General features: G+C 42.2%; 1 protein-coding gene across 4 annotated transcripts in view; it reads right to left on the bottom strand.

Moving 5' to 3' along the window:
- Nucleotides 1-27213, bottom strand: part of ZNF106 (zinc finger protein 106) — a 395360-nt gene that overhangs the window by 327118 nt on the left and 41029 nt on the right. For 2 of the 4 annotated variants that reach the window (XM_078659626.1, XM_078659627.1), the window contains exons 2-4: nucleotides 26963-27154; nucleotides 20842-20921; nucleotides 1220-1351 (exon numbers count right to left, since the gene is read on the bottom strand). In XM_078659626.1, the coding sequence (XP_078515752.1) occupies nucleotides 1220-1273 (54 nt within the window). In that variant the 5' untranslated portion in view covers nucleotides 1274-1351; nucleotides 20842-20921; nucleotides 26963-27154. The remainder of the gene's footprint in view (nucleotides 1-1219; nucleotides 1352-20841; nucleotides 20922-26962; nucleotides 27155-27213) is intronic. The other 2 variants (XM_078659625.1, XM_078659628.1) reach the window with 1 other exon arrangement.

The raw sequence follows: 27213 nt of genomic DNA, 5'->3' as shown, positions 1-27213 counted from the left end.
GACAAAATAAAAATTGCTGCTTCCAATCAGCAAAATGCATACATGAAATCAGTTTTAGATTGGCAACCAAGAGCCTGCAAATAAGGAACGACTGAATAAAGAACATTTATTTTTTCCTTCATTTCAACCACATGCAAGCCCAGTATGATGGCACTGAGGAGGAATAAATCTCGGCCAGTCACGCTCTAGCTTTCAATGAAATGCCGTTTTCTTTAGTTTTTCACAGTCATTCACTATTATTCAAATTGCTGTGCACCCTTCTGGTACTAGTCATTCCCAATGCCAGTCTTTACAATGACAAGCAACACTAGGGTTGGCTATGTGGCCTCTCAGAGAGGCAAAGCCGTGCTACCGAGACATGGAGGTTGTACTCGGCGTCCCCAGGTTTCTGATACCACATAGATTGCCTTGTTCAGAAAATGGAGGTAGAGTCCATATATGATGTGCGTAATGCCACTCAGCTTGAAGCAAATATGCACTTCAAATTCACCAACCATGCGAGTGAGAACTGGGAGTACTAGACTGTCAGTCAAAGCACAGCTGGACATCTTCAACATACAAATTAGAAGCAAGAGGACGACAGGTGCTTAGGCAGCTGGGCAAACCAGCGTGCTATGTCTCAAACAAGTGGACAGATACGAAGATGTACATAAGAAGCAATGCCCACACACCACACCGGTAAGTGTTGGAGCACTACAGTGACATATCGCATTTGACAACAGGGATGTTAATCGTGTTTTAACTATTGGCCCTATGGCTGATTTTCTTTTATCATGAATACAATAACATACTCCAAGAAGCTTATTTACACCAAAAAGTAAAACCTCCATTTGTATCCCCTTTATGGATAAGTAGCAAAAAAAGTCTGCTCAATCAGAGATACACCTATTTCTGCAAAGAGTGGTGCCACCTCTGGAGACCCAACCGACCATGAAGCAAGAACTATGAGCAGATTTCGCACAACAGACTTCCACATCTGACTCTGATGCGCTTTTTCCCTGGGGAGTGTAAGCTATCTGAACCTGCAGCCAGCAGAATTCAAATTTTCGGTAGCCTTATCACCGTTCTCAGGTTTATGATAATTCTCACCAACCATGGCATGTATTGCCTTACAATAACTCACTGTCATTTACATGACTATGATGCTATGCAAATAGACAACTCTCACACACAAAAAAAATTCCTGTTTCAGTGAATTTAGGAACACAAGAAAGTTTACCTTTTTTGTGCTGTACACGATGTGGCACAAGATGCATTTTCGCTCTCGAACCATAGTTGCCAACTAAGAGGTTCACGCCATAACGGCAATGATGAAATCAAACCCAGTGGCTTTGGGGATTTCATACATTTCCTACAGTGCAGAATAAAATACAAGAGAGAGAGAGAAGAAATGGCAAGTCAGTATACAATTTTGATATTAGAATTTATAGAACTGTTCTTGTGTTCTTTGAATGCAAACAGTGGCACAACACACATTAATTGCTTGCATTTAATGATTTTAAAAACATGGTACTTACTTGTTAAAGTTCATCTTTAGGAATAACTTCATTAAAAATTCATGCTCTCTAAAATAATAAATCCTTGCCTATCCAAAGCAACATTTCCTTCCTATGATCGTCTATCAATAAAAGCAGCTAAATAAGTTTTAAAAGGATTGGAAAATCAAAAAAGGTTTTAAAAATAGGCAAGTTTGCACGGCTGACTCAGCCTACTTTTGTCACCATTGCAAAAAAAAAAAAAGAAACTTTCAAAAGAAATACAGTCCCAAATAAGGAAAAACGACATTGTTAATGTAAAAATCTTGGTAGGATGTCTACAGTAGATGTAAGGTCAGGCCAGTCACACCTGGTCAAAGTAAACGAAAGTACACAAGAAAATCAATTTTCAACAAGCTTTCTTTCATGTAGACTATTTGTTACTTGCATGCCAGATCAGGATTAGGTTAACATTTTCTTTTGTGTTCTTACAAATGAGGGAATGGCAGTGGTCATGTCTTTCATTTTACGGTGATTCTCGGTGGTAATCATTTCCATTATAGGTAAACTGACTACAGAACTTAGTTACTGTAAAATACATTAATGTTCACTTCTCAATATTTCAGTTTCTATAACAGTAACTGTGTGATTCATATTAGGAACCATAATTATATATACAGCATATGATCTATATCATAGATCCAACCACTGACGATTACTTTCTATGGTGTACCACACAGAATATCTAGCAATAATCCTCTATTTTTGTTGGGGTGGGCTGGAGTGTGCATACTCCAGGTAAGGAGTGGGGGAGCATGGCTAATTGGACTATTAATGGAACAGCTTTCCTACATGGCGCACTTTGAATGTGTGGTGAAGGGTATATTTACAGAGAACACAAAGAGCATGTGCATGAGTAAGACAATCACTTCCATTCCAAGAAAGCTGCACTCACCCTCACTAGTCTGCAAGCCACTACAGTATATTCTCCTAGATGATCATCCTCATCAGAAAAAAATTCAATATAGAGTTAAAAATATTCTCACTCAACATTACTTTTTGACTCAATTTGACTTGTAAAATGTGACAGAAGTTAATCAAACCATTCATACTCGTCTTTTTTTCAACAGAATGTTATTAATGTACGCAATGATACATGTGTGCATGAAAACGAAATTGAATCACTGTTGTCGAAATCACCCAAGATGACCTCTCCATCAACCCGGAGTCAGAAATATGTGGTCAGACAGCCCCTGCGACCTAAGCCTGAGGGAACGGATTGAAAGATAACAGGTGGGATGGCACGTAACCAGCAGAATAAACGTGCGGACTGGAAAAACCCAGATTAGTCCAACAGATAGGGAGCAACACCACAGTCGTTCGGGCAGATTGGCGCCAATAAAATGCACATGACCTTGTGCACACACATACATCACTGAGGGTCACTGGAATTATTACAATGGGAGGGTGGTCATCCATCTCAAGGAATAATGACATTAACTTGTCGGTGTGAACCCTAAACGAATTAGGAAAATAGAGAACAATTCAATAAATTACATCAAGATGACAAAAATCTAATAAGAGGATTGTTTACGTTTCAAGTGATTTTAGCCCCAATAGGCACTAAGCGCCAATGATGGTCTATGGAAAAAGGTAGACCAGGATCTAGGCGCAATTTTAGGCAGACTATGATGCGCACTGGCCAGATACACCAAGTGAGTTTATGCTTGTAAGAAATTGTGTTATTAGTTGAGAGGAGTGGAAGCTCCACCCAATTAATAAACACAATCCTTGTCAGGGTGAACCATAAAAGTCCCTAAATAAACCTGTGCTTAACACTCTAGTAGCTTGGCAAAAAAGCAGTTAGACTTAACTTGGAGGCAGTGTGTAAAGTATTTACGCAGTACTCAAACAGTAATAAAGTAAAGTAAAAGAAGTAAAAAAAATTAAAAAATACAAAAAGACAGAGTACAATGTCACAGCGGCTTAAAACTTACCGCAGGAAAATCAACCATAAGTGCAGGAAGGCAAAGACATATCAAAAATTTATAGCAGCATGCACACCATCTGGACAGTACAAATCATAGCACACAGTAAGTGCAGAGCAGTGAACACATATAGCATTTCTCCGCATGAGTAGCACCTCTGTTTAGCAGCTGTAGTCTGATATAAGCCAGGCTGGTACATTGCGCCCAGGGTAAAAGTCACTGGCTTCTTCAGTCAAGGGAGAGCAGCGTTCTAATAAGTTCAATCATTAAAGTTCATTCAGTACTGTGCCTAGAGGTAACCAGCGGTCAGTTCCCGATAACCTGCATTTTTCAAGCAGTATATTTTCAAGGGTTGACAAATGTCTCTCCGTTTCGAGGAGGGAGGTAACATCTCTGCAAATTTTTCTAATTGCTGATCGCAATACACTAGGTCCCCAATTCACTGCTTAAACTTGGGGGCTCGTCCTCTGCCCCATTTACAGTTCACCTGTCTCTTTACCAGCAGCAATCCCAGTACAATAAGCTTCCTACCTGCAATGTCCACATCTTTCACAAAGCCTAGGAGATACATGTGCAGGTCCACTGCCACTTCACAGCTAGTTATTGCAGATAAGGCTGCAATGACCTCCTACCAGTATTTGAGTACCCTAGCTAAATGCAAAAAGCCCGCACGCAATCATCTCCCACATCGCAAACAGCAGTCACCCAGTCTTAAGCTAAATCTGTGTGATGATTTGGGGGTTCAGATTGCGCGATGCAGGATTTATAATGCATCGTACAAAATATGCTGCTTGAGGCCTGATCAGTTTGAGTTCAGATACATTTTCAGACCGCCTCAGAAATTTAACACTCCAGCTCCTCCTCCCAACCTTACTCCCTGCCAGAGCCGGGGTCATGGTCTTCTGCTGTGCTCCATGATGAAGCATGGAAGTCAGGCTCTTCGTGGACCTTGCCTAAAGCATGCTATTTTGTGAGATGCTAGAAAGATCGAGTAAAATGTAATGAATAAAATAACAAAAACAAGAAGAATCCAATCTGTAGTAACAGAGATATGGATTTCTAAAGTTTTACATTAAAATAGCACCAAAAAGCAGAAAGCGACACTCAGGGTTATCAGGTGGCGTTGGACTGGGCAAAAGTCACAAGTTCAGGCCAAACACAATGAGGTTGGTACAGGGACCAGGGTGATCCTGCTGAAGAGTTGCCTTATCAAGTCCGCATGAGGACTTTCCTTTCGCATTACCAGAAGCCACAAGGAGGTTGTTGGGGCGACAGTTGCTGGTGTAGTCTTCGCAGGCCATCAGCACGAAGTGAAGGTTTTGCTGGAGCCTATCGTTGGTGGTTGTCGCGGATAGTCACTATCAGCATAAAGAGCAGGTCCCAATGGAGGTTAACATAAGTGGTCATCACAAGCAGTCATTTCTCAGCAGGAAGAGGTTGCAAGGGGCCTAAAACTTCTGTATCTTCGCCTTCTCTTCAGGAGAAGTACACTCTGATGCCAGCCAAGGGTCCAGGACCTTCACGGGCACCTCTTGGGGATCAGGACTCACTCCAGCTGAGACCTGCAGAATGGCTCAGGCATGTACAGTTGGTGCTGGTCAGTTGCAGGAAGGCCTCTGGAAGCTAGTTGTGTACCAATAACTCGAAAAGCGTTCAAGACAATCAGGTCCAATATTCCTTCTTCAGACAGTACGGCAGTCCCTCTTTTGAATTTTCCACTGGTTCAGGAGTGTTCTGATGCCCGATTCCGAAGGTGCCTCTTTTATCCCCATTGCCAGCCTGTGGGGAGAAGTCCCTTTTGTCTAGTCTCCCCCTTTCCTGGGTTTCACTCTAAACTATCCAAGGTTTCAAAGGGCAGGCAGGCTTAGTGTGAGACACATTTATCAGTGGAAGGACACAAAGCCCTTGGAAGTCCAGAAGTGGGGGTGGGCAAGCCCTGAGGTTACCCTTTGAAGCTCAGGAACCTCCCAGGATATCCTGCTCAAATGACCCACATCCTGCCACACCCAAGGCACTTGTGTTCCCATGTCTGAAAGAATACACAAAATACCACAGGAGAGCCATTCACAGCCATGTGACTATTGACACTGGCAGAAAAGCACATTAGGCAGAAAAATGACAACTTTCTACAAATGGCATTTTTAGAATACCATCCGACTACCACTAAAGAGGATATTAAATTACAATTAATTTGAGTGTAAACAGCATTTCTCTAGCTGATCTCACCTGAAGGTATCACTTATTAAATGCAATAAGGTAACCTAATGTATGGGAGAGGTGGCGATACAGCATTGAAAAATTACTTTGGGAGTTTTTCCCTGCCAGGACGTGTAAAACATATACTAGCATATTCTACTTTTTAAAAACCAGGCACCCTGCCCTATGTGCATTTAGGGCCTACGATAGCACTAATGTATACGTATTGAAAAGGAAAGTTTAGGCCTGGCAAAAGGATTAGCCAGGTGGAAATGGCAGTTTTAAAGAAAATGCAATAAAGCCTGGAGTCGAAGGCCTGAAACATATTTTCAAAGGCTACTTTAGTGGGTGGCTCACTAAGTGATGCATCCCACTAGCAGCATTTAATGTACAGGCACCGAGTACATGTAGCATCATATACCAGGGACTTACAAGTAAATTAACTGTACTAATCAGGAGTCGGTCAATTTTACCTTGTTTTAGGGAGAGAGCACAATCACTTTACTGCTGGACAGCAAGATTTAAGTGCCCAGTGTCCAGATACCAACAAAAGCAAATTTAGCAAAAACAGGAGGTGAAGGCAAACGTCTGAAGGAATGCCATGCCGAGAATGCCAGATCTAACAGTGATGGGAAACGTGTTTACCTTCTGGCTTAATTCTTATTTAAATGCAGCTTAAAATTCTCCAGTGGTGCCAGCCTAAATCTGTATTTGAGGAATGTTAATCAGAATAGTTTATTGTTTAGTTAATTAAAACCATAACAATGTACCAGTGAGTCGCGATACGTAGCACCTTAAAAGTCCATAAAATATTTTCACTTTTTACGATTTGTTAAAAAAATAACAATTTCTTATCACAAAAGTTTGCACTTCATCCTGTTACAATTAAACGAGACATTTGATCAAAATTAACTAATACATTAAAACATAGTGTCTAAAGTTTCATTGTACTGCTCTTTTTACAGTATCTGATTGCAACCTCTATTATACTTAATTATTCGTTATATTTGTTTCAAACCTAGCTTGGCAGACAGAAGAACTAGTCAATTTACAAGGCCACTAGCTTTGTTTTGCTTCTTCCTCGTACTTGGTTAGGAATTTAATCAAACAGCAGTTGAGCTGTGGATCTTACGGATCGAGGCATTTTATTATTGCAGTTCAGGAGCGAATACCTCTTGCATTGAATGGTCCCTTTAGCAATTTACGGCGATCCTCGCCTACCGCTGGGCAGATGCAAACTAGGTGAATAATATCCTGTATTAGCGATCCACAAAGGCTACATGACTTTGGGCCTTGTTATTTCCAACCTGGCTGGTCTGCATTTGATGGTAATTTACCAAAGCATAGTATGGTATGTGAATCGAAATCTAACATCTTTGCTACAAGGTCCACCTGACAGCTCCAGAGGACTTGGACTCTAAAAATATTCTAATTCCCCACTTCTCAGAGTTTCTGGAGCAGCTACTCTGTGAGGAGTCGAAGCACTAATTGTGCGGAAAACAACGTATTTAATTTTGGTGGGATCCTTTCCGACCCAGGAGTGTTCCCACAAGGTAGGTTATGTAGACCTGCTCAAACTTCCTGAAAAGTAAGGGGGAAGTTGAGGTATTGTACAGTTCGCGACTGAGACCAGGCAATCAAATTGGATTAAGGAAATTAATAATATTGTCCATGGTGTTATCACTCTGTGTCTGGTACAATTCCCTATACTATAAAAAAAAAAGCATTATTAATATCTGACTGGGCAGAGGGTAAGAATAGCCAGAGAGGGTAGAATGGGAGACCGTTCAGTTGGCCGTTATCAAGGATGTAGCTAGCAATGCTTGTAGGCTGTTGAAAAAGGTGGATCTCAAGGATTGGAGTTCCTCTATCTTATCAGGGTTCATAGAGATAAGCTGTTATATCTCGCATAGCAGATTCCACGGGAAACGTCTTAATTGAGAACCAGTTTAATACCCACTGTTGTACAAGCTCTAGTAACCACCTTTAACGTCTCCCACTCCACCATAGGCGACAAAGAGGTCCCTTTGCTTTTCTGTAAAAATTATCTTTGTGATCTTGGAGTGTCTGTCAATACACTGCATCATCTAATAGGGAGTCCTGCATGCACCATGTTAGAACTAGCAATAACCACCTTTCCTAGGACAGTATCATGTGTAGAGGATTGTGGTCAGAATGTGTCTTACAATAATATGAAATAGATGAGACGTGTATAAACATCAGAAGTGCAAAGAAATATGTCTAACCTAGATTCTGTGATACATAGTGGGGAGAAAAAGGGATAGTATTGACGATGTAATCATCATGTGCCCCCCCCACCCCCGCCCGGGTCGAGCTTTACAGCTATTGTCTAAATGCCTTTAAAGTGTGCAGGAAGGTGGGGGAGTGGAGGTGTCAAACGGTCTAGTAAGGTATCTAATATAGTTAAAATCCCACCCCAAGATTCAGGGAATAGAGGCCCAATACGACAGACAACGTGAAACAGGACAGAAGTTGGTTTGAGCAACACTTGGAGCATATATACCCTCCAGGATGAAGGTTCTCTCCATCTAAGCAACTATTAGTCAGCCCATAAGGCCCTTCTTTATCAACACTCACAGTTTCTGATTCAAAGGTAACTCAAACTTTAATCTAAAGTAAGACTCCTCTTGCATGTGCAGAGTACCCCGTCCCAAATACCTACCCTCGCCACCTTCGTTGCAAATTAAAGATCTATGGTGCTACATAAGTGAGTTTCCTGAAGAACTGTTATATGGGCTTTCCAGCAGTTCAAGGTGGAGTGAATTTTATGACATTCCAAATGATTAGTTTATATTGGATAGCGAACTAAAAAGAATACATGTAGCAATGAAAGAGTATACAAAGTGACCTCTACGAGGCATAGTATACGCATCAGACATTGCTTAAGTCGATACCTAAGCTACAGCAGGCTGTCAGAAAGCTAGCATAATCACAAAACATTTATAAAAAGAAACCCCATCAAAATAAAGAAACCAAAGGACAGATTACTCCACATGTCTGCCCCAAACTTAACTAAGACTAGAACAAAAGCTTGTCCCTCAGTCCAAAGCTAGCAGAGCAGCACAGAGAGGGGTGCTCTCAGCCACCGAAAAAGCGTTTAAGCAAGCTAATTAATGCACTTTTTAAGAAGAAGGCCTGGTGATAAGTAGAAGGTGGAATGTTATGCATATCACCTCCAAAGAATTTCCCCTGTTTTTTTAGTCAGTGCTAGGCAGTCTTGGAATTGCAACAAATAGTGAAGGTGTGCAATTCACCACTCTCTCTCCCTCAGCGTCACCAGCATGTAAAGGAAAGCAAGGTAATCACAATATTCAAAAAGACATTGGTATCACTGATTTTCACTAAAGATATTAAGGCTGGGCTATATACACAAAAGAAGAGGCCCAAGAGCCAAACATAATAAAAGCAACCTAAGAAAAGCAAAAAAGAAAAAATAGTTTTGATTTGCGAATACTGGGACTGGTGTAATACTGTTGAATCTACTACTGCATGTGCTAGAGTTGTGTGTATTCATGATCTGATCCTTCTGAATTGGGTTTGGGGAAGCAGGGTGATTTATTTCCTTCTCTTTAAGCACCACATGTGTATATTACTTCATTTTCATCACATCTAGTGAGATTAGTCTTTTAGTGCCAGACACCCATCAAATGACCCATCTGTATACTAATTAGGATATTAAGACTTCAGAGAAACCCATCTACAGATTGTGCCATTATCAAAGGAGGCATTAAGGTATCTGCATCCTCTGCCCTCGAGGGCATTTCATTTCCAGAAGCACTAGATCTGGAAGAAAGTAAGGGGCTCATTATGATCGCGGACGGACTTGAGTCCGTCCGCGACCATCGAGGAGGAGGGAACCTCCGCATGGCCTGCGGAGTTTCCTCCTCTCCAATTAGGATGTGACCGCCACCCTGGCGGTCACATCCTCTATTTTTAACATTACGGCGGGAGCAGCTTCAAGCTGCACCGGCCGCAATGTTAAAAATGCATACATTGCATTTGTATGCAGAAAGCGTCAGGCACCGCGCGGTGCCTGCCGATTACTGCATACAAATGCAGGGGGGTACCATAGGTACCCCCCATGTGCACCCCCCACACCCCCTTCACCCAGGGGGCCCGCAACAGGCCCCCGCAGTGAAGCTCCGTATGCTTTTCCACGGCGGAAAACCCGCCGTGGAAAAGCATTTCTTTTCGGGCATCCTAATATGGCTGGCGGTGTCTGAGAGACACCGCCCCCATATTAGGGCTTTTCCGCCGCGGTTGTAAGCCAACCGCGGCGGAAAAGCTGCGGACGTAAACCTGGACCCACCAGCCATCCTAATGTGACGGTGGGTCTTTGGTGGGTCCGCTGCGGTTTTTCCGTATCCTCCGGGCCGGCGGTGGCTTCCGCCGGCCCGGAGGATACAGAAAAACCGGTATCCTAATCTGCCCCTAAGTTTGGAGTTAAAGAAAGTTTGTGAAACAAGCTGTCACTACCTTGTGTTGCTTTTGTCGGGCCAGAGAAGGAGGAGGGAACCTACGTTGTGCTTCCTGACTGTGGATTTTCCAGACCATTGCTGAGACATGCTTTATTAATGGGGCCAAAAACGAGGGGGTAGAAGAGGCAGCTAGTGCAGTTTTATCAAAGGTCTCCATTCAATCCCATTGAGACTCTGGTTCTGTGAAAAAGTGTGAATGTTCACCACCAGAGATAACAGTTTTGCCAGAAACAGGAATGCATATTTTAGGCTTGCGGTTTGCAGCTTTGTTTTTTTTTTACTTTCATAAAAGAAGAGTGTTTTTGCTGCACTTCCAAGGTATAGTCTGGTAAAATCATTAACTTTGTATAGTCTATCCTAATTTTTGTTCTTTTTACCTGGTTTCTAACAGTACCATATTCTGGGCCCTATCATTAAGAATTTTAGCTATCATGGGGCAAGGCTGCTATCCTAGAGGGAGAAGTGCCGGCACCCTGTAAGCATGCCCAGTGACAAAACAAGTAGATAAAGAGTCCAGGGCTATGATGCTCTTCAGCCACAATTCAAGGAAACTAGTCGCGTAATCGCCCTCTGTCCCCTCAGGTCGACCAATGACAGGAATAATGTTGGGGCAGGAGAGCCCATCCACATCTTCTAGTCTATCTTCCATAAAACGCAGGTGCTCCGTGACGTCCCAGGTGTGTTGAGCTAAATCTTTGGCACAAGGGGTCAACTTCTTAATAGCCAAGGCATTAGTGGCCATGTTCTCAGTTTCTTTTGGTCCTCCTGTAGTAGAGCAAAGTCGATGGTAAAAACATCCACCTTGGCTTCTAGGGCTTAACGGGGACCCCTCGGAAGCCATCTGATAATGATTTATCAGGAGGGTTCATAGTGACAGACTTCGATTTGATGGGGTAGCTCCTGAGCTGTAGATGAAGTAAATTGTTTTGTGAGCCAGGCAAGGTACATTGGAGTGAGCATAACTCCAGAATCAACAGTGTAGGAGAGAGCATCAGTTAATTACTAGCCTGCTTTACATAGAGTGCAGCTGTTGGACATCATAGATATATCAGGCACAACCATCGGGAGAACAAGCAGTCAGGACAGTACGCTTCAGTGTGATGATTGCAAGTGAGCAGGCTCCATAGCAGGCTTCTTAGGGACTAAGGGCTCAGTGACTCATCTTGTGCCTCACAACAGTCATTGAGACACCACTCCGTACCTGGGACAGCTTTGCAGGGGAAGTAAGAGTTCTGCCTTCTCACTGTCAACAAAGGCATAGGAGGGTCATGACAGACAAAGGAAAATCCCACGCTGCTGTATGTGCACTGGAGTGGGACCCACACAGCTGTGGCTGATCAAAACACCAGGGCTCTCCTTTTTGCCCGCTCTAATCCAACTCCTTTTAGAGCGCGCCATGCCATGCTATTGTTGCAGACTGGGGGAGCGGTCTCTACACCAATTCGGGCCATCCCTATTCAATGAATTTCCTAGGTCCCACAGCAGTGACAAGGTGGGGACACAAAGGTTGGGCAGTCTCTGTCGCACATCTTAAGCACAGGATCCAGTGTGGCGGACCACAGCAACACCAGACCACCAGTGGGGGTACAGATCAAAACTGTTCATCTCATGATCAGTCACAATCCACCTTAGCCCGATCCCACACAGGTACGATCTCCACCAAGCCGGCGGTGAGGCAAGGTTGTCACCCTGAGCTTAAGAGCCCGATGCAGGAAGGCTGTGCTGGCCCAAGGTGGGTGGTTGATGAACGTTTGGATCCTGAGCAGATGGAAACGGCCGGCAGCTTGGTTTCAGCGATTCCTAAGTCAGCACTGAAATACAAAGGCAATTATGGACCCTACTTTGGCAGGGATTTGTCAGGATACGGTGGGCATGGTCGACCTGCTCTACTCTGCTGCTGCTATGTTCAGAGGCTAAGCCACACCCCATGCTTTTTTCATCTTTTCTTTTGTTTAAAGGAAGAGACCTATTGGCCTTAACAATGCTTAACAACTATGTACCTTATACAGTTGTACTTTCAATCTAGTTGACCAATTCACTTAAAGAACATCATGGAATTTCGTATTCAAATATATAAATGCTAGAATGTAAATTCAACATTACAGAGTCGGACAGGCGATATGGAAATACTGAGATTTCAACAGCCTGGTGATTCTGAATGATAGACCGAGCTGGGTTGGAGGCAATCACATTTCTAGCTGTGTCTGCGATGCAAGTGACTTTTTAATTCTGCCCTAACCCCACCTGCAATTCTGGGCTTCGATGAAAGCCTTTGAAGCAACGTTTCTTCATATGCTAAGCAGAAGCACAAATATATCAGTTAAAGAAAATATGCATTGAGGTAATTTTAATGAAACTACCTCTATCATCCTTTTGTGTTGAAGCTGAAGAAAAAAACCTTGGCCAAATCTTCTTTTGCATTTGCACAATCTCACTAATGTAGCTTTCCCTTGAAGTCCGAACATACCAGTTTTGACGAAATGCACATCAAATGAGTTTACTGCCTTCCTGTTTGTTACTGAATACAACAAAAAGACAAAGGAAACACATGACAGCAAGAGGGAAAGGGGGGGCAAGACTAAGAGAACGGTTGCTAATAGTTTCTTTTTTTGCATTGGCTCCCAAAATTGTACACTATGAAGCTCTGTTTGTTAGCTTTCATGTGTACACACTTGTAAAACAGAACTGTTTGCAGAGTAGAAGCTAATCTGAATTATTTTTCACTCTATATACTTTTGCTGCTCTCCATTTGATTGATAAAGGAACAGTGAAAAGTGTGCCTTTTTTCTATGGATACAAGGCAAGTAACCTCCAGTGACAAAGCCCAAACTGCAGAGAATTATGGTATGGCAGCCGGTACAGACAAACACTGGCATAGCTAATATGTCTGGTCTTAACAAGTGTGAGATTTGTTTTTTACATTTATTTGAATGCAAAAATATAAAAAATAAAGGAATGGCCAGGCGGCCCAGGCACAACATCCGCAGCACTGAAGCGCACTCCTTTTTAGGCAGCTGAGCATTTGTAGTGCGTAAAAAATACTGCCACACAATACAGTCACCCAGTGCAAGACAGCCAATTAATTTAGTGGGCTGACCCACTGCCCCATGAAGTGTAAAACGGCAGGCTGGAAAAAATGAAAATTACATTTGAACAGACCAAAGTATGGAGAAGTCTGACCGAAAGCCCCTGTGTGAGGCTGGTGAGACAGCTTAAGCAGTCTTAAGGCCAGACCTGAAGTACAGATGGTGAAAATAGGTTTCCCACCTGTATGCAGGACTCCCTCTGTGCATAAGACACTCTGCATGTGCCCCTTTTGTATCGGTTCATGCAGCTCTTATTTGTCTGACGCGAAGAAAAGATTGTAAGACTGAAACAAGGAAATAAAAATAAAGAGTTTAAAAAAGTCGTACTGTCCTTTACTGTTATCTAGAAGTTTATACTAATTGGTTTATTTGGCAAGAGCCAACACTATAGCTTCCACAATGTTTTCTTATGTGCCAAAATTCAACATAGTAGTCTTTAGGGTTTGCCAAAGTCCTATTATCTTTAAACTATTAAAATCAGGAGCAGCTCTTCCATTGGAGCAGAGGAGCGTCGCCCCACCTAATTGCCCCCCACAGCCACCTGAGATGAAAAATTAAATGACGTACGTGCGCCGGCAAACCCATTGGTTTGTTCATGAAGCCCTCACCCACCAACCTAGTTGGTGGCATGCTTCATCATCGGGCCCACCACAGTGACACCGAATGTGTCCCGGGTGTGCTTCGACGCCAGTTTACTGCGGAGCTGGTATGTTCACTGAGTGTGCAGTGTAGTGAGTGAGAAAGTGGTTTAAAAAGCTATACGGTGGGTCCCAGTACCCGAGGGTAAATGGATAAACTTTAATTACTGGGCCCCTGTTAGCTACTAAAAAGGCAAATGGACGTGTTGGAGTACGGATTATGACCTCCTGCGTGGTCTACATGTTTCAGCCAGGCCTTTTTTGTTTTAAAACTGGCTTTCCTCAGGACCAAGTGAGTATTTGAATAAAGTGCAGTTAAATAAAATACTAAATTATAGTGATTGCGTTATTTTTTACTATGTGTCACACTCCCTAAGGTGCGTTTATGTGTTAGAGGGGGATTCCCTCTTGCTTTAACAGGCTATTTGCTGTAAAAAGCTTCCTTGGGTCGAACAGTTCGGGCACCGCAGAAGGACAACAGGTCCAAGGAGGATCTAGACCGGCAATTCCGGTCTCTTTCTCTGCCTGGTGACCCAAGGAAGCTTTTTACAGCAAATAGCCTGTTAAAGCAAGAGGGAATCCCCCTCTAACACATAAACGCACCTTAGGGAGTGCGACACATAGTAAAAAATAACACAATCACTATAATTTAGTATTTTATTTAACTGCACTTTATTCACATACTCACTTGGTCCTGAGGAAAGCCAGTTTTAAAACAAAAAAAGGCCTGGCTGAAACATGTAGACCACACAGGACGCAGGAGGTCATAATCCGTACTCCAACACGTCCATTTGCCTTTTTAGTAGCTAACAGGGGCCCAGTAATTAAAGTTTATCCATTTACCCTCGGGTACTGGGACCCACTGTATAGCCTTTTAAACCACTTTCTCACTCACTACACTGCACACTCAGCGAACATACCAGCTCCGCAGTAAACTGGCGTCAAAGCACACCCGGGACACATTCGGTGTCACTGTGGTGGGCCCGATGATGAAGCATGCCACCAACTAGGTTGGTGGGTGAGGGCTTCATGAACAAACCAATGGGTTTGTCGGCGCACGTACTTCATTGAGTCTCCCCCTCCCCCTAAAATAGCTAGTCCTCCTTGATTTTGACATATAATCCTGGGGATTCGGACTAGCTTACCTAGTCCTCACTCTCTCCTTTGATTCGGCGATGAAAAATTAAATGGCAATTCTTTACCATTTTATTTTTCATCGTCCGGGTTTTGAACCGAGCTTCAGGGTGGGGCGGGGGCTGCTGAGTGACAGTAGGGAGGAGTGGTGGGCAGAGGGCTCTTTGCACTGTTTAAAGCCTGCATGTCTCTTTAGCCGGCTGTCTTGGGACAGCCAGCCAGACATGCGCAATTTAAACCTCTCAACCCAGCTGTGTTAAGACAGTTGATCTGAGAGTAAGTGCAGGCCTCTAGTGCGCTGTGGATCACCGACTGAGCCCGCTTCCTCCATCAGGGCGCTGCTCACAAGATGCATGTGAGCAACTCCCGGACTGGGCACTGATAAATTTGAGAATGACAAAATAGAAACAAAAAAATGTGCCTTGGATTCATAAATCATACACCTGCAGTCATGTTGCGATTGTACCATTCCAGTTTTGTACATAGATCGTAGTTACGTCACCCACAGAGCTCCAACATTCGCAGCTCATGGCAATGGGGAGCCATTATTGAGGGCGCAAAGGTTTTAGCTCTTCCGACCAAGGAATATGCAATATGTTCCAAAACAATATACAGCTGCCCATAATAATTACCAAGCTTAAGATTCAGATCATAAGCAATCATATCTGCATCAATAAGCCCTTAAAATAATATCAGACCATGGCAAAGGAAGTGTGAAGAAGTGATGTAAAAACAAGCGATTTAGAGCATAGAATATGGGGTGTGGAATTTATTAAAATATCTACTTGTCCATGGGACAGGTTGCTTCATAAATCTACTTGTCCTGTAACAAAATCCACTTGTCCCTTTGGGCCCTGTTGTGCGGCGCAAAATTATGGCAGCAATCTCATTATATAGGAGCTCTTATGTAGCCTCTCTGATTATGCCAGGGCACCTACCATAGTAGTGTTTGAATACTAGCAATCCCTTTATGTTGCTACGTTTCCGCAGATCTAAATACTGGGACTGAAGGTAGTGGTAAACAATAGTTCCAGGGTTGGAGTGTCCTTTTGAGTCCATGCAAACCTACTAACTTGCATGTTTTAAGGGTTTTCAAAAACTCTTCTCTAATCTTGTCCAATACAGACGTAAACCTTCTTCCAGAGTTGGGAATAAAGTGGTTGGAGGGAAATAAACTTGCAAACTCTCAGGTTATCGCAAGAGCAAATCTACATATGCGCATTTGCTCATGCTAAAATGCAGTTCACAAATATTTTCTAGGAGTACTATTTCTTGTCCGACTGCTGTAAATTCTTGAGAATTCACAAAAGCCATATAGCTGCCCTTACTGCAAGGACATATACCAAGGGTGCACTTTTGAGACTTTCTTTGAAAAGTGGGCCCCTAATTTGGTCTGGCGTTAACCATGACCTTTTGTGTTTATTAGAATTCTCTCTCTGTATCGGCTGGCTTCACGGTGAGTGACAGCATTCTGCTCTTTCACAAGGAGCATATCGGCACACAAAGTAGTTTTGTTCAGTGCCACTAACTAATGAAGTAGTGCATGCTTTTTTGAGACCAACATTTTTTTTGATTTTGCCAATGTTTGTTATAATGGTGAGGATCTGGCAGCTCTCACATCAATAAGGTTTTACAAAAACCATGCCAAAACAAGTCACGCATTGTCAAAACTAAAAAGCTGACCACCATTTCAGACCTACTGGCTTCGCCAATGCTTGTTTATTTTTGTTTCCCAAAATCGTATTGAAACTGGTTACACTGATATTCTAGTATGAATATTTTGGGGAAATACTAGTCTGCATCAACAGATTTTACTAAATGATGCTGCAAAGAAATGGTACCTGAAATTTTACAATAGTTTAGCAAAAAAATTTTTTTGCCTACTTTCATTTTTTAGGAACATTTTATAGTGAAAGGAAATAATCATTAATCTTGCTTTCAAGGTTCTGCAAATATTTGCATATAATCAGAGAGCATTCTGGGAGCATTATGCATAGCCTCATATTGCTAAACTTTCAAACAGTGTGCCCACATTTTTATACTGGAACCACTGTCAGTAGTGCTGTCAGAACTTACATTTACTGAGAGCGCTCAGCCTAATAATAAAGGCTCTCCATTAATGAACCATAAATACAAGTTTGAACAGCATTAACATATGCACACAAATATTAACTTAACTGCAGGCAGTGCCCTTCCCTGATCCTTAATGTGGTACTGCAAACTCGCAGCCAAAGGGTTTGTGCTGCTGGTGGTAGGGCCTGCTTGTCCCAAGGACAAAATGCACATTAAAACTTGTTGCCCTTGACCCCAAACAAAATGTCCTGGGCGTCGGGCTATAGGAATTCCACATCCCTGCATAGTGCATGGCTATTGACATGTGAATGTTAAGTGGTACTCATGACCAAATTAGAATAAGTAAACACCTCTTTAAAATTTGAGATCACTCATCTTGTCAAAATAATTGTTAAAAGTGAATGTTAAAATAACCTAAAACCCCGAATTTGCAATGAGTCGGCACTCACTACGAATAGTGCTGTGGATAAAAAATCAAGGGCTTCTGTTCAGCGCCGCAGAGGTCTATAGTTTACTAAAAAGAACCATAGCGGGCTAAAAAAGCCTGACACAGACTATCAAGGCCTCAGGGGTATAGTCACTTAACATGGGCACTAGTACCTTTTAGGTGATTTTTGTGAATCTTCTGCCACATCTCTCAGAGCCATAGGCAAAACTGCAGTATAAGTGGTGGTGGAGGGGAGTTTGCGGGGTGGGAGGAATTGCAGCATATCAGACTTCAGGGAGTAAACAGGAGAAAATAAATTACAAAAAAGCAGTTATTTTTGGCGTGCCATCCGCCGCTGCCAGCCTGCAGGTGTTAGGCCAGATGAGAAAGAAACAGTAGTACGCTGAACAAAATGTCCGACAGTAATGTCTCAGCAATGACGGAGGCCGACAAAAAGACAGCAATTAGGCTGGCGAGAACACTTTAATAGCCTAAATAGACTCTAAGTTGAAAGGTACCTTCAAAAGTAAGCCCAAAACTGAAATAACAACAGACCTAGAGTACTAAAAGTTACAAAGCACTGTGTGAAATCGTAGAGCAATTCTCAGTCAACTTTACCTTTACTATGAAAGGGTGTGCAGATGCACTGAAGTTTGAAATGTACAGGTCCTAACAGGCCTGCACATTTTAGGCTGGAAGAGAAAAACACTTGCAGGCTGAACAAAATGGCTGCCACTAAAGACCAAGCAAAGTGGAGTCCAATGAAAATATAGCAATTAGACTAGCAAGTCCACCTCAACAGCCTAAAAAAAAAACCTTAAGTGTAAAAGTGCCTTCAAAAGTAACAAGCATTTACAATGCAATGTTTTCGCCTTTGGAAAAGTTAGAGCAAATGACAAAATGTGTATTTATGTGTTGGTTTTGAAAACAGATAAATAAATGGCAGTCATTTACATTGCCATTAGCTTAATCTCTCGCAAATGTGAGACCTATTGTACCCTACGGACGAGCTCATCAGACAGCAATTAGTACCACACACACACACCCAGAGCCACACACACACACACACCCAGAGCCACACACACCCACAGACTGCCATAGTGTACGAGCTATTACGCCTGCAGAACGCAATGTGGTCTGCCTGTATCTTGCTGCCTATATCTTGTCTGACTTTTTTTAACCTTCACATATTTTGTGTGCTATGAAAATCGAGAATGTAGCTGAGCAATTAGCATTTCGGTCACTTTAAGGTGGCAACAGGGCACCCTCGCTCTGTCCCATCAGCCCAGCCACTTCTAGAATTTTTATAGTGTGGCCGTTTGGTTGAAAGATTGTTCCCTGTGGTTAAATTCCAAGCGAATTTGAGCTTGGCAAACAGAGTCCGATAATTTAAAAAAGTGAGCGATATAATCTAGTCTGCCTTAGTAAACCACCTATCTAATTTTAGAGGGCAGACTATCAGTCTGTATGTTAATGATGGCAAGAAAATTAATAATTAGTACGTTTTGTAGTAGACGTGAATCCGTAATCTAGTGTGGCCCATTCCGATTAATACATTATTTGAATCTATAAAACCCCTGGGAGAGAGGGGGCGGGGGAGGGAAAGTTGACGAATAAGAAGCAGTTATTATATGAGCCATGATATGGCACGAGGCTACCCCACCAAACCTATTACCAATGAGGGACCCACCTGTGCGATAAACAGTGGGCTTGTATATAGCCGATCACAGGGTCTACGTGAAAACGGGTAAGTCCTACTGAGCGTCTCTAAGGATAAAATTAGACATTTAGACTATTAATAAAAGTGAAGTAAGAGACCACCATGTACACAGTGACAAGGATAAAAACACTATCACTCACGTGAGAGTTCCCACACATGAAAATTGCATACGAGTACAACTATGTCTCATGGTCAACTACGATAGCGCACTACAAAATATCTACGTGAAGAATACCTGAAAATGAGTATGACCCCGCGTCTCGGCGTTCCTCTGGCTGTCCGAATGGAGTATGGTTCGGCAACACCGGGATCGCGCATGCGTGATTTTAACAAGGAAGAAGTCGGCGGAAACACTAGACTGCGTCTAGTGTTTCTTGGCCTGAATGTACTCTCAAACCGGAAGTGCCGCAATCAGAGCAGTTTCGGTGTATGGCCGGCAGATTAACGGATATGTCGACCACTAGGTAAAAAGAAACTATTACACTTTTCGCGCGATTTGGTGTGTAGTAAGATGAACCCGGTAATACAATTACTAAAGTGATATTTGGAGGAGTAGAAAAAATATTATCACTCGAGTGGCAGGCAAAGTAAGTGTACTGAAGGACAAAGGGGAAAAGAAAATACTTACAAGGAAAATATTCCTTTATTTCATAAAAAAGCATCCGGTCAGGTTACCCACACAATGGCCATGGAAGCAAAAGGAGAGCAGTGTCCAGGAAAGGGATAATCTATAAAACTAACGTACTTTCCGAAACTTGAGTACGTAATACACAACCTTATAAAATCGTGAGAAATACAGGAACACAAATATTTCTGCTAAATATCACGGGCTGATGGGAGCGAAAACCACCACCAGTAAAATCATCAGGCGTGGTGACATCAATGACCTTAACAAATGTGCTAGATCAAACATTTGCAACCTGTGTGGTTTGACATAATTTTTCAACATGACAAGATATATAGTGGGAATAAAACATCGGGACAGCGGGAGGGGGCGGGGGGGGGGGGCAGGAACGGGCACACGGACAGCGGGAGGTGGGCGGGAACGGACAGCGGGACATCGCGCAACCCACCCCTGAAAACGCCATTTTGAAAGTGTGGCGAAAACAAAGCTTTAAAAAAAAAACACCGCCCACCGCCGCATGACGTTACCAAAGGGGCGGGATGAGTAAAAATGGCCGGAACGCCCCCGAATCTGCTCCGGCATTGACGGACAGATCTCTGTTCCAATGGCTAGCCTCCATTTATGGAGCTAGCTAATGGAACAGAGGGGCGGGACTAGACTCAAATACTCTAAACAAAAGATTTCGCCTGCGCAAAACGCTGCTTGCGCAGCTTTTGACAGGCGAAACCTAAAAATGCCTATACCACCCCTCTTCAGCAATTAGACCAATGATGTCAAAAATTGAAATAACAGATTTAAACCATTAAAAGTTAAAAAGCAATGTGTGCACATGTAGCAGCAATTCTCACACTCAACTTTATATTTACTAGCAAAAAAAAGAAATTAAAACATTACTCATATGATGTAAATCAGGAGTGCCCACTGTAGGATAGACACGGCTGAAGTAAAACAACATATGGACTGTTCAGACATTAACTTACCTTCAGACTTTGAAATGGTGCCTTCTAGGGCCACCCATTGTGTCCACTTCTACAGATACCTCAGGGACTCGGGTTCATCCCTGAAACCAGATAAAAACAGGTTCAGTTCCTCTGGAGCAAAGCAAACACCCCTTTATAATGCCTTGACCACTTAAGTGGTACAGATCCAGTACAAGTTATACAGACATCACAGAATTGTAATCCAATTGAGGACAACACCATTGACAATTCTTTACACGTAAATGAATGGAAGGTGGGTTTCCATCTAAGTCAGATTACAATAAATGTGTCTTTTGATCACTTCAAAACACAAAAAACTCACCAATACTATTCTTCAATTACCTCATTCATAAGTGACATTCGTCAAACCCATTCAACCAAAATAGCGGGCTACTGCTTTTAATTACACCTTGTTATAGGAGTACCACTGAAATGAAATTATCTACAATCTCTTTTAAGGCCTACAATCATTCCTCTTCAGCTAAATCTTGCAACTATAGCAAGAGCTGTAATTTCCTACATTGTTTTTTGCAGCAGTTTACTACAGATGTGTACTACAGCAATCTCCCAATGCTCACAAATGTTGCTATTACTACTAAACATTAAAACGTAGTAAATTTTAAAGATTTGCCTTCTGCAATTCAGTTGCAACCAGTTCCTATGATTTCAATTTAGAAGGTTGACAGTTGAGGACATGCTATCTTTCCACCTCTTCTCCCTAATGAGATGTCAGGTTACAGGGCTCCTGAGGTACAACTGGCCCCTCAGTGCTGGTTATTTTATATGGGCCTTCAGCCGAAGGTGATTGCGTCTAGCAAAAGAAAGCAGCTTTATGCTTAGGAAGAGACGGAACCTTCTCAACCTAAACATTGAATCATGAAAAAGGCAGCGCTCCACTAATAGCACAAACATGTGACTCAATGCATTAGGAATGTGTTGTATTAGAAGAGCAGGCAATCAATAGCCAATTACTATAGTGTAATCTACCATTTGCCCACATCTCGCCATTATTTGCTTTCTTCTCCGGGCTCCTTAACAATTCTTGTCTTCTTTATATTAAATTTGAATGTGGCCAACAATTTGCCCACCTTTACCTTTTTTCATTTATGGCAGTCTTCCCTCCTAATGATCACCACATCTCCTCACCCGATACTACACATAATCAATTAGACTCCTTTCATTCTCTACCCCAGCAACCCAAAACTAGAACTCCATCCTAGCAGCTCTACTTCCACCCTTATTCTTTTCACACACTTTAAGAACATTTGTATCCCTCTTGTTTCACTCTTCGCAGACTCGGCTCGTTTGCCTCACTTGGGAAATATTTCACCTCCTTTTATCATCACTATGGTGAAAGAGCACTTTAAATGTCATAACATGAAACACTCCCTGACTAGAATTTCTTTGCACATTCAACAATTTCACTATGAACTTAACTACATTGCTGCCCTAATAAAGTAGCACTGATTTGATTTATGGTTGAAAGTGTAGGTAGTTGCTCTCATCCCTCGTATCTGTATTCAACAAGTCATAGGATTCCTCAGTTCGTTTATTCATCTCCATATAAGACAGAGGTATAGGACAGCACACCCAACATGCCAGAGCAACTTCTTAAAAATGACAGTTTTGAGTGGATTTGGTGTTGCTTTAATTAGATCGGCTACTTGAATTCCTATTTTTAATGGCGATATAGAATGGTTGCTGGAGTTAGGGGGATTTAATATGACAATTTTTTGATTCAGCAAGTGGGACTGACAGACAAAGTAAAAAGAAAAAGCACCAAAAAGAAAGCAAACAACAAAGTAAGAAAGACAAATAGGATAAAGAACAAGAAGGAGAAAAAAGCATGAAAGGGGAAAGGAACGACAAAGAAAGAAAGAGAGAACAAGAGAGAAGTGTAATATCTTAACTTGGGCAACTTGCCATGCAACAGAGGGGAATAATAACTAAATAAAGAAATAGATATTAAATAACTAGTGTATCCTGTTCATCTTCCAACCATTGAAGAGACCTGCAAAGTATGAGATGCAAACAGAAGCTCATCCATTGCAGAGAAGCACCAGTACATTTGGTTAACTCCATCCTCCTGTACGTTTAGGTGCCAGTTGGAATCAAAATTTAGAATAGACAAATTACTAGGAAGAATAGGCTAGTGTTTGACGGGTGGGAGAGTGTATAAAATAATGTATTGCCATAAAACTACACTGAAGTGAATCTGACACTTCCAGACACTAAGAATGCTAGGTAAAAAAACACATCTACGACTGAAGATTATTTGAACAACTATGCCTAGAAAATGGTGGACACTGCAGGATCTCTCTGAACTATTTGTAGGGATAGAAGGACCACAAGGGCCACTGGAGTGAGGATTGCGCCCTAACGCAGACCATGGCTCATCTGGGATCTTTTCCTGGTGACAGACATTTTAGAGATTCCTGGCCTGAGTACATGATGGAGACATTGAATAAACTGTAAAGAGGAGGTGGAGGCCATACTGTGTGAAGTCTGAGGTCAAGGGATGTTCCCTCTGACGAGGAGCGTCTACAGGTAACCAGGAAAGGAACTGGTGATGCAGTAATGCCAGTCATAAGAGGTGATGAGGGATTAGATTTGAAAGCTGGACTCCTCTTTGCTATGGTCCTACTCTTGGATTTAAGCCCATAGAAAATTGAGCAGAAAATAAACGCTGCTGGCTGTGACGAAGGACCAAAGTGGGGTAAATATCTGCACCTACTCTGTCCGGTGAGAGCTTGGTAGGGATACCCAACTTTTGCAGGTACATTTTGTGACAGATGATAAAAGTAGAAATTAGCTTGGTTGACTTAGTAATCAGGACTGGTGTGTGGAGAAAGGTGCAACTCTGGATGGGGGTTGATGAGAGTATAGCTCATTTCTTGCCACTGATTCCTGGGGGGAGGGGAGGGGCAGTGCGTTCTGGAACATTTTAGTGATGCAGTAGTCAATATTGATGTTTTCTTGTGTTCTGTTCCACCACTCTCTTTTGCCTCTCAGATACTGATTGCCCAGCAGAACACTTTTCTGTTGAGTGCTTTGCAGAGCATTATATAATTATATATATATATATATATTCACTGACAAAAAGATTAAAGATAGTTATAGTTAGATAAATATTTCAGTGACAACGCAACGTTTAAAACTAAATAAAAACACTGAAATTCACCAGTTATAGCTATCTCTAATAACTATATTGCGTGCCCTGATATAACTATAACTCGAGCCCTCATCATGCACTGCTTATGACCCCACGTATTACATCACTCATGGCATATTCTATGACATCACTGTTGGTATGACTGCAACATCTGAAATGATATTGATGACAAGACTGCATGGCGAGGGCACGAGTTACAGTTACTTTAGGGCATGAGTTATAGTCTCTTTAATGTAAAGTAAGACGTAATTACAATTCCTAACTATAACGTCAATTTAACCTTTGGGTTTTCTGTGAATTTCTAGTATTTTTTTTTTTACCATAAATTAATATTTTATTACCACTCATAAAGCCAACCCCATGCTGCGCACAGCCTTTGAGTTGACCACGCCGTGAGTCAAATCCCCCTGTGGGCAGCCAACGCCTTGCCTGCCATGCATGGCCTTAGGCTGTGCGTGACATGGAGTTGGCCACAGGGTGGGCCTACACCCCACTTCAGCAGCAGCAGCATGGTTTTGGGCACAGAAAACCACCACCGACACCTAGGTCCACCCGTTGTTTAATTTGCCACTGGGAAATTTTCAATAAGAAGGTTTATCTATGAGATAGATATAGATTTATATAGATATATATATCTATAGGTATATAGATATATAGATCTATAGATATGGATCTAATATATATATATATATATATATATATATAAAAATCTATAGATATATATATACATATATATAGATAGAGATATATCTATATCTATATTACTTACTGGCGGTCGCCAGTAGGTATATATAGTTAGGACCTTGTTACCATTGGAAATTCCGAACATTCTATTGTGAATAACTTTGGCGCCGATTGAGGGATCTGCCTGTAAGTTTCCTTAAATTTGCCTCGCTGCGCTTCGCTCCTTCCCAGAAAGTTTCGGGGGGATTCGTCAAGCGGGGGCCGAGAAAAAAGGGGGGTCCCAAAACGTGTTTTCCCCATGTTAATTTCCATAGGGACATTCTGACAAGGCTACAGCTCGAACGGCTGAACGGAATTACACCAAACTTGGCAAAATGGTAGGGCCTGGTATGCAGATGTGCCTTTGCTATGTTTGGTGAAAATCCCTCCAGTAGTTCTTGAGAAAATGGAATTTGAAATTTTTCAAATGGCTTTTTCTATGGGACCTTTAGACACGGCTACAGCCCGAACGGCTGAACGGAATTACACCAAACTTGGCAAAATGGTAGGGACAGGTATGCAGAAGTGCCTTTTCTATATTTGGTGAAAATCCCTCCAGTAGTTGTTGAGAAAATTGAATTTGAGCAAATTATATATCTATATGCGCTCACCGTTCGCGCACCGTACGCGTACCATTACGTCCGCGAGTGAGTATATGATTGGCTGGCAGTCGACTGTCAACATTCCAAACTGTCCAAACCAGGAAGTGTTGGCCACCATCTTGTTTTTCAGGAGAACTGAGGCACAAGAGAGCCCAAAACAAGAGTGGAAAACACGAAAAGGGGGCAGGGTGGGGACCCCCCCAACCCCTTTTTTTAAATCGCGGGGTACGCGCACCGTCCGCGTACCGTGCGCGTACCCCGCGATTTTAAAAAAAAGGGGTAGGGGGTCTCAACCCTGCCCCCTTTTCGCGTTTTCCACTCTTGTTTTGTGCTCTCTTGTGCCTCACTTCTCCTGAGAAACAAGATGGCTGCTCAGGTGGTCCCAGAAGGATAATAACATATATAAACGTTATATTAGCATTTACAAAACCTTTGAAATTTATTGAAAAAAAAATATAGGTTTCAGGACTTATATAGTTAGGAATTAGCATTTAAAAAACCTTGCAAATTCACTTAAAAAATCATAGGTTTCAGGTGGCCTTATATAGTTAGGAATTAGCATTTTAAAAACCTTGCAAATTCACTTAAAAACCATAGGTTTTAGGCCTTATATAGTTAGGAATTAGCATTTTAAAAAAACATTGAAATTGCTCCTATATAGTTAGTTGTACTAACTATATTTCGCGCACCCGCAATCCACTGCTGATGATGTCACATATTACATCATTCATGACATGGTCAGTGACATCACTGATGACATCACTGATGACATCTCAAATGACATCACTGATGATATCACTGATGACATCTCATTTGACATCACTGATCGCATCACTGATGATATCATTCATGTGATAATACGATGCACCTCCTCACACTCTAATACAGAGTTCTTCAAACTGAGGGACGCGCCCCCCTGGGGGGGCGCAACACCATCCTAGGGGCGGGGGCGCGCACTCCACTCTAATTTTACTATTGTTCCCTGCATCTTAGAGAACTCTGGTGGCTGGAGGGAGGGGAAATCGACAGGGCACGAAGTGCCCATGCTTTGTTATGTTAACCTCCCAGGAGGGGGTTAATTCATGGTGCTGAAATGCTTCAGCTGCAGTGAGTCTCTTGCCTTTCACTGAAGCTGAAGCATTTCAGCTCTATAAATTAACCCCCTCCTGCGTAGCTGCCAAGGTTTCAGATTGCCATGTGTGACATTTTCGTAATTTCAGGGTAATTATTAGTTGCAATTAGTTGCAGTTCAATGACATCACTCTAGTATGACGACACTCCCTTCCTACCCTGGCAACGGCGAGAGCGCAGCGATGCAGAGAACGGACGGCAACCGGGATAAACTGAATATCGGAAAAATGGCTTTGTCCTTCCTTGTAGAACTGAAAGTAAGGAACCTCTCAGTCCTCCGATGCTTTGTAAAGAGAAGAAGGCTTGAGCGTAACCACAAGCACAGATTTCTATTCAGTAAAATAATAATAAGCCTCTAAAATATTGTTCGTATTATTTCACTGTTTTCTGGCTTTGTGAAAAATCAGACAATACGTTTTGTGTTATACTAAGAGAATTCCAAAAATAGTTCTCTACAGTAATTAAAATTGCATTTTTTTCCTTACAAACTCACATTGTGCACTTCAGTTCTTTACCAACGACTCGAGTCATTAACAATTTCAATATGGCCACTTAACATACGCGTCTCGTTTACTTTTGGTTAAAGACAAGTTGCTTCTTTCATCCTTCAGGTGAAATGGAGCCAACCTGTCTACTGTCTTTCTTATTGTCGTATGCGTGCAGGTGCAATTTGGCAGTACAGCCCCTTTAAAAAAAAAAAAAATCATATTGTTATTTCTCAGAACTACAGTAGCAAAACTGCAA

This window comes from Lissotriton helveticus, chromosome 9 (genome assembly GCF_964261635.1).
Source record: "Lissotriton helveticus chromosome 9, aLisHel1.1, whole genome shotgun sequence".
NCBI classification, from domain to species: domain Eukaryota; kingdom Metazoa; phylum Chordata; class Amphibia; order Caudata; family Salamandridae; genus Lissotriton; species Lissotriton helveticus.
Note: the sequence above shows the minus strand (reverse complement) of the source record. Positions and strands in the feature narration are given on the sequence as shown.